Raw genomic sequence first — 12,368 nt, forward strand, 5'->3', positions numbered from 1 at the left:
TTAAATGTGTGGAAATACTTATACCTCCAAATCCCAAATCAAACGAAAGCTGGAGAGGCTGAATTAACATCATAAAAGTATACTTCAGAATGAAGATTTTTTGCGGAAGATAAAGGGCAGTACATAATGATAGAGAATTCAATTCACTGAGGAGACATAATAGTCAGGAATGTGTATGCAATTTCAGAATACAGGAGCCAAAATCTGATAGAATGGAAAGGAGAAACAGACAATCCACAGTTGTAGTTGAAGACTTTCACTTTTCACATTCAGCCATTAATACAGTAAGTGAGCAACACAATTAAAAAATATATAGAAGACTTGAACAATACTATTAACCGACTTGACCTAATTGATATTTATAGAACGTGCCCAGTCCCAGTTGTGTCCAACTGTTTGGGACCCCATGGACGGTAGTGTCCATGGAATTTTTCAGGGAAGAATACTGGAGCAAGTTGCCATTTCTTACTCCAGGGGACTTCCCAGACCCAGAGATTGATCCCATGTCTCTTGCCTCTCTTGCGTTGGCAGGCAGATTCTTTACCACTGCGCCACCTGGGAAACCCATTTATTGAGCAACAGAAACTAAATACATATTCTTCTGAAGTGAATATGGAAGTTCAACCAAATACGCCAGTTAAAAACCTTACTAAGTTCAAAAGGACTGAAATCACACAAAATATATTTCCTGACCAAAAAATAATTAAAATAAAGATTAACCATGGAAAGTGACCTAGAAAATCACAAACTGCTTGTAAATTGAACAAAACTTCAAATTAATGCAAGGATCAAAGGAGAAATAGAAAATACAATATATCAAAATTATGAGATGATGCCAAAGTTTCACAGAGGGATATTTATAGTATTAAATGTTTGTATTAAAAGAGGGAAAAGGCCAATTATCATTCAAAGATCAATAATCTTCTTTAAGAAACTAGAATACAACAAAATTTAACCCAAATCCAGCAAAAAAAAAAAAAAAAAGAATAACAAACATCTTGGCAGAAATCAATTAAATAGAAACCAGAAAATCAGTAGTACCAAAAAATTCAGTTGAAACCAGTGGCTGATACTGTGAATAGATTAATATGATAATAAACCTATAGCCTGATTGATTAAAAAAGAGAGAGACAAAGAAGGAAGAGTGACACTAATTACCAACTTCAGTAATACCATAGGAGACAGCAGTACAGAGCTCTCAGATATTAAATGCACAATGAAGGAAGATTTTAAAAAAAAGGTTATTCAAAATTTTTTGCATGGTTGGTCGTATTGGACTCTTTGTGACCCTGTGGACTATAGCCCACCAGGCTCCTCTCTCCATGGGATTTTCCAGGCAAAAATACTGGAATGGGTTGCCATTTCCTCTTCCAGGGGATCTCCTGATCCAGGAATCGAACCTGAGTCTCTTATGTCTCCTGAATTGGCAGGTGGTTCTTTACCACTGAGCCATCTGGGAAGACCCAAAATTTGTTGAATGTAAATCTAAAAGTGGGTTCTCACTACACAAACACACACACACACACACACACACACACACATACACACACTTTAACAAGAAAAGAAACAAAGAAAGGGACAAAAAGAAATTTTAGGATGTGTTGGATATGTCTATTACCTTGATTCTGGTGATGATATTATCATTGTGTGCATATGCCCAAACTCATCAAATTGTACACAGTAAATATATACCATTTGTTGTATATCAATTATGCTTCAATAAACTATTTAAGAAAGGAGAGCAGAAAAATGTTATCCAAAAAATTGATACTTGGATAAAATGAGAACATTTCTTGAAAAATACTGACTAACCAAGGTCACTCAAAAATAAATAAGGATGAATAACTTTATTAAGGAAGTTAATGTGCACGCATTGCTTCCGTCATGTCTGACTCTTTGCGTTTCTATGGACTATAGGCCTCCAGGCTCCTCGGTCCATGGGATTCTTCAGGCAAGAATAGTGGAGTGGGTTGCCAGGCCCTCCTTCAGGAGATCTACCTGTCCCAGGGATTGAGCCTGCGTCTCTTACCTCTCTTGCATTGGCAGGCAGGTTCTTTACCGCTAGTGCAACCTGGGAAGCCCCAAAGAAGATAATTCTTCTGCTTCATTTTATGAGGCCATTGTTACCCTGATACCAAACCAAACCAAAAAAGACAACACAAGAAAAAACCACAGACCAATATTTTTATGAATACAGACACAAAGATTCTTAGTAAAATACTGCTGCTGCTGCTGCTGCTGCTGCTAAGTCTCTTCAGTCGTGTCCGACACTGTGCGACCCCATAGACAGCAGCCCACTAGGCTCCTCTGTCCCTGGGATTCTCCAGGCAAGAAAACTAGAGTGGGTTGCCATTTCCTTCTCCAATGCATGAAAGTGAAAAGTGAAAGTGAATTCGCTCAGTCATGTCGGACTCCTAGTGGCCTCATGGACTGCAGCCTACCAGGCTCCTCCATCCATGGGATTTTCCAGGCAAGAGTACTGGAGTGGGGTGCCATTGCCTTCTCCGAGTAAAATACTAGTAAACCAAATTATATACCATGAGGAAGTAGGATTTATCCCAGGAATGCAACTTTGATTTAATATTAAGACTGAAATAAGTTAATCAGTCATCATCATCATCAGTTCAGTCGCTCAGTCGTGTCCATCTCTTTGCGACCCCATGAACCGCAGCACTCCAGGCCTCCCTATCCATCACCTAGTCCCGGAGTCCACTCAAACCCAAGGCCGTTGTGTCGATGATGCCATCCAACCATCTCATCCTCTGTTGTCCCCCTCTCCTCCTGCCCTCAATCTTTCCCAGCATCAGGGTCTTTTGCAATGAGTCAACTCTCTGCATCAGGTGGCCAAAGTATTGGAGTTTCAGCTTCAGCATCAGTCCCTCCAATGAACACCCAGGAATGACCTCCTTTAGGATGGACTGGTGGGATCTCCTTGCAGTCCCAGGGACTCTCAAGAGTCTTCTCCAACACCACAGTTCAAAAGCATCAATTCTTCGACACTCAGCTTTCTTTATAGTCCAGCTCACACATCCATACATTAATGCACCACATCAACAGAATAAAAGACAAAAACCACATTAGCATCTCAGTACCTACATGAATAGCATTGGACAAAATTCAGGGTCCCTTCAAGACAAACAGACTCAAACTAGAAGTAAAAGGCAACAGTTTCAACCTGATATAAAACATCTCTGAAAAACTCACAGCTATCATCGTACTTAATGATAAAAGGCAGAAGTACTGACTTCCCCTGAAAATCAGGAACAATACAAAGATATCATCTCTTACCACTTCTATTCCACATTGTTCTGGAGCTTCTGGACAGGGTAATTAAGCAAGGGAAAGAAATAAAATGAATTTACATTGGAAAAGATGTAAAACTTTTCAATTTGCAGATGACATAATCTTGTGTATAGAAAATCCTTAAGAATCACCCTCTCCCCACAGAAACTATTAGACCCAATACAGGGGCTCAACAGGTTTACAGAATACAAGGTCATATACAAAGAGCAGATATATTTCTATACACAGTCAAGACTTGTACAATAAAAACTACAAAACACTGCTGGGTGAAATTAAAGACAGTCTAGGTAAGTGGAAAGGCATCTCACATTTATGGATTGGAAGACTTACTATTGTGTTAAGATGGCAGTACTCCCCTAATAGAACCCCATCAAAATTCAAACTGTTCTTTCCCCCCAGAAATCAACAAACTGATCCTAGAATTGTAAGAATTGAAAGGGTCCTGGGATAGCCAAAACAGTGTGAAGAAAGAACAAGTACTTACACTTCCCAACTACAAAACCCACTTCAAAGCCAAAATAATCAAGACATTATATATGGTGTTATAGCCACGCGTTCCAGGAAACAAACTCACTCAGAAGGACAATACAGATAGTGGAGTGCAGTTTATTACACCAGCGCACCCAAGGCAGAGTCTCCTCTTGGTGGAGGACCCAGACCAGTTTTTGCAAAAACCTTGTATACCCTAAAGTGTATGTGCCCAAACCCACTTCCCCAAATTCCCTGAAATTAGTCTGAACAAAGGAAAAGAAAGATATAATCAAAGTTAAGCCGTGATTCATATGCCTTAAGCCTAGGTAGTTAACAGTGGACAATTATCAATAGGCCTGTGGTCATACCCCAATAAGCATAATAGAACTTATGATTCTCTTCAGTTACACAGATAATTAGGGTATTCTTTTAGGTGATGGGGAGTCTAGGTATGAGCCCTGGGGCTCTTCCACCCAGGGGCTCTGGTTTTCCAGTTGGTATGTCGTTTCCATAGATACTGAGCATATAGCTCAAAGTCCACAGTCCAGCCCAAGATGGAGTCCTGCTTTCAAGACGGAGCCGGTTCTGTCTGTTTCCTCCTTCAATGGTAGTGACATAAGGATTGTATATAGACAGATACCAGAATAGAATGGAGATGCAAGAAACAAAACCATATGTCTGTGGTCAATTGATTATTGTGAGGGGTGCAGAGGCCATTCAATGGCAAAGAATAATGTTTCAACAAATGGTCTTGGGATAACTGGATGTTCACAACCAAAAGAATCAGTTTATACTTATACCTCACACTGTATATAACTAACTAAAAATTGATCAAAAACCTAAATATAAGAGCTAAAACTATAAAGCACTCAGAGGAAAACAGAGATGTAAATGTTACTGTTGGATTAGGCAATGATTTCCTAGATATGCTACAAAAGCACAAGCACCAAAAGAAACAAAAACAGGCAATTTGGAATCATCAAAATGAAAACTTTTTTTTTTTTTTGGCATTGCATGGGATCTGTACTCCTCTAAGAGTCTGATCCGTATATTCATTTTCTTTTTTTTTTCCCCAAGAAGCACATTATTTTATTTACAGAAGCACATTATTTATTTACATTATTTTATTTTTATTTAAATTTTAAATATTTATTAAAATATTTATTTAAAAATTAAAACTTTTATCCTTAAAAGGACACTATCAAGAAAGTGAAACTTTCTGGGCACCTACTGGATACTGGCAAGGAGCCTTGAATCCCAGGCAGACCAGAAGAACACCCAAACAACCCTATATGGTGTGGGGAAGAGTGAAACGAGGGGGAAGGACATGTGCAGGCTAGGTGGGATCAGTGCTCCTGAGGTGCAGCTAGGGGAGGACAAGTTCCCACACCTGGAGAGGCACTCTTACCTCGAGGGGATCTGTGGGGATGGGGAAGGACCTTTGGGGTTATGGAGGAATGCACCTGGTGTTTCTGCCCCCACTCCCCCCATTCAACCTCCAGGAACCTGCTGAGGCCTGGGGCTTACTCCTCTGTACTCTGAAACTGGAGGCACTCTGGGGCCCCCTCCAGGCCACACTCAGCATAGGCCACACCCCTGCCTAAGCCCACCCTGCCTGAGCTCCACCACACCTAAGCCCTGCCCTTACAGCAAAGGTTTCTTCTACCTTTTTAAAAATTTCCCTATTTTGCTAGTGTAGCTGTGTCTTACCTTCCAGTGATTGTTTCATTTATATGTTTAATTTTTCTAATTTACCTGTTAGTTTTCTTATTTATTTTATTTTTTATTATTTGTCATTGTCTTCCACATTTCTTTTCTTTTCCTTTATTTCCTGGTGTGCCATACAGGATCTTGATTCATGGGCTTGAGCTCCTGTGGTGGGAGGACCAAGTCCAAACTGCTGGATTAATAGAGACACTCAGACCTCACGGAATACTATTTGGAGTGAGGTCTCCTGGAGGGCCACATCTAAACACCTGGTCCTGGCCCTACTTAACTGCCTGCAAACTCCAGTGCTAAAATTCTCAGGCCAATCAATCAGCGAGAGAAGAACACAGTTCCGCCTAACAAAAACAATGATATGACAAAAAATATGTTACAGACAAAAGAGCAAGGTAAAAAAACCTAAAAGACCACATAAATGAAGAGGAAATAGGGAAACTACCTGGAAAATAATTTAGAGTAAGGATATTAAAGATGATCCAAAATCTTGAAAATACAATGGAGGCATGGATTTAAAAAAATACAAGAAATGTTTGACAAAGATTTAGAAGAAATAAGGCACAAACAAATAAAGTTGAAAACACAATAACTGAAATGAAAAATACACTAGAAGAAATCAATATGAGACTCACTGAGCAGGAGAACAAATAAGTGAGTTGGAAGACAGAATGGTGGAAATAACTGCTGAAGAGCAGAATAAAGAAAAAAGAATGAAAAAAACACAATATCTATTTTTGTCATGACTGTCTTTCTGAGACACATTCTCCACTAAGGGTAACCTGGGACTACCTATCACCACAGGTTGTGGATGCATAAGAACGACTGCACTGGAAGGAAAAAAATATAGCCTTCAAGCCCCTTTCTCATCCTCCAGAGACCCTGCGGTTCTAGGACTCTACCTCAATGGCAGGAAAACTGCAACCTGCACTGCACAGGCCCAACTCAGTGAGCATGCGCAGTGTGTGGGTGTGCATCCGTTGCTGCGCATGCGCCTTGGTGCGCATACGCCTTCCTGAGCGTTCTGTGAGGAGCGTTGGGCCTGAGACGGGTCTGTTTATTCAGTCCCGGTTCTTTCTCACTACTTGAGACTCACCAGGTAGGTTCACAGGTCTGTCCTGTCTGGAGTTTAAGTGTGTGTGCGTGTGAGGGGGAGCCAGCGAGTTTCGCGCGGGTTGGGCAGTGCGATCTAGGGCCGTTGAGGAGGAAGGCCCTCAAGGTAGTCATCTTTCTCCTCACAAGTGTCGCGACGCCATAGTTCTTGCCTTGATGGCGGGAGAGGAAGGGCAGTGGGCAGAGGAGGGCAGGGGGTAGGATGATGGTTGGGGGAGACTTGGGGGTGCTATTTGAGATATTTAGTTCATTGGGGCCCTGGAACTGACGACAGAGCACAGAATCTGGGGCCGGCAGTGGGACCTGGGCAGGGGTTGGGGTGGGCGATTAAGGAAAGGCCTAGAAACCGGACCGCAGTGGGGTTGTGACTGTATTGCGGGTTTTGTGGTAAGGTGCCAAGAGAGAAGTGGACCGGTTGCTCTGTATGCAGCCTCACCTCAGCCCCAGACACTGAGAAAATCGCCATAGTCAGGCTGTAAAAGACTGAGCCTTTCTTCGTGTTCCAACTGAATTCCAAGGGAGTTGGGGAAAATAGGTCTGGTGAATAGGAGTGTGACATGAGCAATAGTCCTGAGCTTTTGAATTCCTAGGAGTATTTCACTAAAGATCTTCATGATGGAGAAGTCTGTTGTGAAATCAAACGTCCTCACAAAAATTCAGCCTTCTTGTGTACCTTAAGGTGATTTCTCTGCCAGCTTCACAAAGACACAAATGGCTTTGCAAGCGACTGTATTTGGTGTAATTGAAATGCATGTACACTCATACTTAACCAGAGTTTTCTTTTGAAAGTATGTTAACATTAAAAAAAAAAAAGTCAACATAAGGTCATAAAAGTGATCAAATATAGCTGTACTCTTAAATACATTTTCTAAATCACAATATTCTGCTTTCAGGGAGAAATATGAGTGGGCAAGTGGCATCAACATTGGGACCTACAAAGCAAGATTGCTCCCAGGTGGATGAACCTGTGGTTGTGAGTAACCTTACCATTTGATGTTTTCTATTAGCACAAGTTTATTTTTGAGAAAATCATGTTAAGTAGTACACATGTGGTGATAAAGGTCTTCCATGCTGATAAAGGGTGATACTTTGTCTTAGGAAGGAACATTGATCCAGATATATTATAGTCCAGTGTTGCCTGGATGATTATACTGTTAAATTCCCTGGAAATGTGCCCAGTGACTCCCTCCTCCTGCTTATTAACAACAGGCTGCATACTTCCATCCCAACATAGATTTAAGTAACTTCCAAAGTCTTCCTGGGTAACTCTTATGGGAGCTGACTTCTCTGTGGGAAGAGTAACTTTATTAAAAGTAAGTACATAGAATTGTGTTGGGAAAATGTTGTTAGGTTTACTTATGCTCAGATATATCTATGTATTATGTATATTTATGCTATTAGATGTATTAACAACAAAAGTTTTTCTTTGCGTGCACTCTCTCCTAGGACCAGCAGCCCAGTGTTGAGCAGCCTCAACAAGAGAAACCGCCAGCTGAGAGTCAGGATATCACACCTAGAAAGGAGGAAGTACATGGAGAGGATCCAGTGAATCGTGATGAAGAAGAGGAGAAGGATCCCTTTGAAGGTAAAGTGTATCTGTGCGTCATGCCTTAAGACATAACCAGTAAGAAGAGGAAAGGAAACATTAGAAAAGGACTTCAGACAGTTCCTAAAAACCTGAGGAGAGTATAGTTTGCAGGTCAGTGTGGTCGCTCAAATTTTCCCTTGTTTTCAAGACAAAGAGAAGGGGGCAACTAAGTTGTCTGAGGACAACCCTGGAAAAGGAAAATGGTAATAACAATCGGAAAATTCTGCTTTCCTTTTTCTCCAGCAAAACATTCCCGGAATAATGCTCCTGAGGTTCTTATTCATCACATTTTTAGCATACTAACCTAAGGCTTTTAATTCATAACACCGAGGGAATGAAGATCATCATTCCCTTGTTTATATTGTATGCTTTACAGCTGAATTGATGCGTTTTTTTAAAGATTCTGGCCTGGAAGCTGATCTCCAGCAATTGGCTCTGGCAAAGACTGGGGGTGAAGGTGGAGATGGTCCCGATGTCAGGGAGGAGTTTGCATCAAATACAGAGCCTGGTGAAATGCCAGAAGCAGGTATGTCATCCATTCAGAAAGTAACTTATGTGGTTTCTGTTTTTCAGAATATTATATCTTTACTAATATAGAGGGAACATTACTATTATTTTAATAACAGAGTTCACATATTCTTTGAAAGGTAGTTCGGACCCCAGATGCCTGAATGCCTGACTTACAGACTTTCAAATAAAGAAACAGACAGGATCAAAGCCATATCGAATTGAAAATAGGAAACCGTTTTCTTCTCTCGAGTATAAGTACTTTAAGCAACAGCTAATAATTTTCGGGTTCTTTTATAATTTCTGCTTGTAGCAAATATGGAATGCATTTGTAATAAATATCAGTTTATATGAAATATGCTTAGGCATCCAAGTAGGTTCTAGTACCAGCTTTAGCATAATGTGTGTGATTCTGTGAAATCCCTTAACTGCTAAACTCAACTTTACTCATATAAGTTGTGAATTCAGAACAGATACACGCAGATGCTGATTTTTCAATGCTAATTTTTGCATTCTCTAATTCTCTTTGATGGAATGCATACAAGAATACTCTGTTTTGTATGATGTATTTATCATAAAATGTCATCTTGCGTCAAATTATAACAGGGGGATTGAGATTTCATTTTCTGACGGGGGACACATGTACACCTGTGGCTGATTCATGTCAATGTATGGCAAAACCCACCAGAATATTGTAATTAGTCTCCAATTAAAATCAATTAATTAATTTTTTATAAAAGAAAATGAGCCAACATTCTGCTTGACGTATGTTAAATTCTCTCAAATTCTGAATTCTCTAGCTCTTTAAAAAATAGTTGCATTTTAAATCCTTTCCCCAGGGAAGCATGAAATGACTGAATAATAAAATGGCCAAAGATAGTCTAGTTTCCTGTTTCTGTGGCTGATCAAGTTGAGAGAGTGCATTTAGTCAGTGATATTCAAGGCAGGTGTGAGTAAGATACGTATGCTAAGCACACTACCTGCCCCCACGTTTGGTCTTTTTTTTGAGGGGCGCGGGAGGTTGCTTATTTTAATTGGAGGATGATTACTTTACAATACTATGAAGGTTTTGCCATATACCCCACTCTCACTCTTAAAGAACTAATAAAAATCTGAGCCTCATGATATAATCCTCTCTAACCGTATCAAGTATGTTATTTTTCCTCTTTGATACATGAGTTTAAAAAGTCTTGAAGGCCAAAAATTGTAACTAGTTCTTCCTGCGTATTCAACTTAGTATCTTTCACATACCTGTTTTCCAACTTGCTGACAATAAATTGCATGATTCTGATTTTAAAGGAGGAACTTCATAGTTAGGGAAGAATTTACTGTGTATTAGCCTTCTAAATATTTTCACTTTACATTTTTTTCCATTCCATTTGAACAATTAGATGAAAATACAACTTTCAGATGACTTTCAAGTAACTACAGAACATGATTAAAATGTTCTCATAGAAAAAATCTTAGCCCTAAATATGTGTGGTATTTAAAAAGAAAAATACTTAAATTACAAGGTACATAAATATAAAATCCTACATCCAACATAAAAGGTAAGAAAAAGAGCAACAGAAGAAACCTAAGGGAAAAAGAAAAAGATATTTATTAAAAGACAGGTATGAGTTGTTAGGAAGAGGAAAATAAACTCAACTAATAAAGACAATGTGCTAGTTTACATAATTTTTAATATATATATATATACACACACACACATTTTTTAATATTCTTTTCCTTTGTGATTTATCACAGGAGACTGGACATTAGTTCCCTGTGCTGTATAGTAGGACCTTGTTGTTTATCCATTCTGAATGTAATGGTTTGTATCTGCCAACCCCAAACTGCCAGTCCATTCCTCTAGGTTACATCATTGTGAAGCAAATGGACAAAGCCCAAGTACACATAATTAGAAATATGAACAAGACACTAACAGTTAGTATATTACAGAATTAAGACAGAGTATAATCTGGAACTCAAATATTTTCAGAATATTGATGAAATGGCTAGTAGGGTAGAAAAACAAATATTATTTAACATACCCCACAGTAACTAAATAACTAAACATCACAAATACCATGGATGAACTTTTGAAATTGGTCAGAGTTTTCCCTCAAAAGCCATTATCATTTAGAAACAAAAAAATCTGCTTTTCCAGATTTTCTTTCTCTCTTCCTACTTGCTTTTCTCTCTCTCTCATACTCCCTCTTGCTCTCCCTTTTCTTCTCTCCTTTTTTTCTTTCTTTTTTTTTTTTTTTTTTGGTGTGGCTGTGAGAAACAGTCCTATTTCTGCTTCACATTTTGATGTCACCATGTCGCCAGTGATAGTAATGACTTAAAATTAGTGTCACATATAATTTATTATACCAATTGGAATGCTTCCCAGGGTGAAAAAAAAACATTTAGAATTACATGAGGGCCCCAGGTAAAAAAGGGGACAAATGTTTAACCGACTTAAAACAACCATATCAGGGATAAAGTAGAACAAATGAAAATTTCTACAGTTTTCCACAGTAGAGAAGAAACAAATGTAATACTGGCCTTTTTATTTACTTCACTTAAGCAGTAACAGAGATAACAACTGTTTAGCTATCCTATATTCGGAATATTATTTCAAACCAATGCATTTAAATGATACTTTTTGGGGATTTTTTGTTTCAGTTTTTGTGTATTTTGTTCTCCTTAGGGTGCATTTTGTTGTTAGATATTTTACTGAATGTGTAAAATTCAGTGATTCACACACACACACACACACACTCACAGACAACTGGAGGGCTTCTGAGATCTGGTGACTGTCAAGCCAATGGAGGACATCATGGAGAAGAAAAGATGTTTGTGGCTGTTCTCTCCCTGCACCCAAAAACCCTTGGAAGGCAAGTCAGAAATGTGTGAAAGATATGCTGTGCCATTTGCCATGCAGTTTGACAGCAGTTCTTTTCCTGTCTCCCTACAACCTTTAACAATGGCTTTGGCATTCCATTTCTCTCTATATTAAGTTTTATATATAATATATATAATATACAATATATATAATATAATATCTCTATATTAAGTTTATATATAATATAAAACTGTGTATTATAAAACAGTTTTGCCTTCTACTGAAAACTACCTTCTGATAGGTTCCATTGATTTCATTTGTCTGAACTCAGTGTCCTTTTCTTGTATAACTAGCAAGAGTAGTGTGTTTTTAAAAATACTGGTAACATGCCTGAAAAGTCTATAAAATCTCTAGAGAGGATTAACTGAAGGTAAGCCAAAGGTCGCCCTTAGTGTTCCTGTTTTAGTCCATTTTATAAAACTACAACTGCAGTGAACTTTGTATACCTCTCCTGTCATCGAAATAAAGTTCTGCTAAGTAACTTTTTTAATGTTTATATTATAGGTGAAGGGCAACCATTTGCTTGAAAGAAGATAAACCATCTATGCTGTTCTTATATTGTGTATTTGACTATTAAAGTTCGGTCAATAAAGTTTCGTTTTCTACTTGCACATTTTTTGTTAAATTTATCCCCGGGTATTTAATGTTATTGAAAATTCATGGTTTGTGATTTTTATTGTCTAGTTGAGGCTGTCTGTAGAGATAGAATGTCTATATATAGATTTTCTGTCCAACAATTCCTCTAAATATGCATATTAATTCCACAAATTTAGATCTAGATCATTTTTGCTTTTC

General features: G+C 38.6%; 1 protein-coding gene across 7 annotated transcripts in view; it reads left to right on the plus strand.

The window, feature by feature from the left end:
• The window catches only part of LOC113887229 (fibrous sheath CABYR-binding protein-like), a 53,510-nt gene extending 41,345 nt beyond the window's left edge, over window positions 1–12,165 (plus strand). For 3 of the 7 annotated variants that reach the window (XM_027534256.1, XM_027534250.1, XM_027534253.1), the window contains 4 exons: window positions 7,500–7,579; window positions 8,053–8,191; window positions 8,595–8,720; window positions 11,379–12,165. In XM_027534256.1, coding sequence (XP_027390057.1) covers window positions 7,500–7,579; window positions 8,053–8,191; window positions 8,595–8,720; window positions 11,379–11,416 — 383 coding nt within the window. In that variant the 3' untranslated portion in view covers window positions 11,417–12,165. Of the gene's footprint in view, window positions 1–7,499; window positions 7,580–8,052; window positions 8,192–8,594; window positions 8,721–8,841; window positions 9,847–10,447; window positions 10,893–11,378 lie in introns of those variants that run through there. The other 4 variants (XM_027534252.1, XM_027534254.1, XM_027534251.1 and 1 more) reach the window with 4 other exon arrangements.
• Window positions 12,166–12,368: the final 203 nt, after the last annotated feature.

The sequence above is a fragment of the Bos indicus x Bos taurus genome, chromosome X (assembly GCF_003369695.1).
Source record: "Bos indicus x Bos taurus breed Angus x Brahman F1 hybrid chromosome X, Bos_hybrid_MaternalHap_v2.0, whole genome shotgun sequence".
In the NCBI taxonomy this organism is placed as follows: Eukaryota; Metazoa; Chordata; class Mammalia; order Artiodactyla; family Bovidae; genus Bos; species Bos indicus x Bos taurus.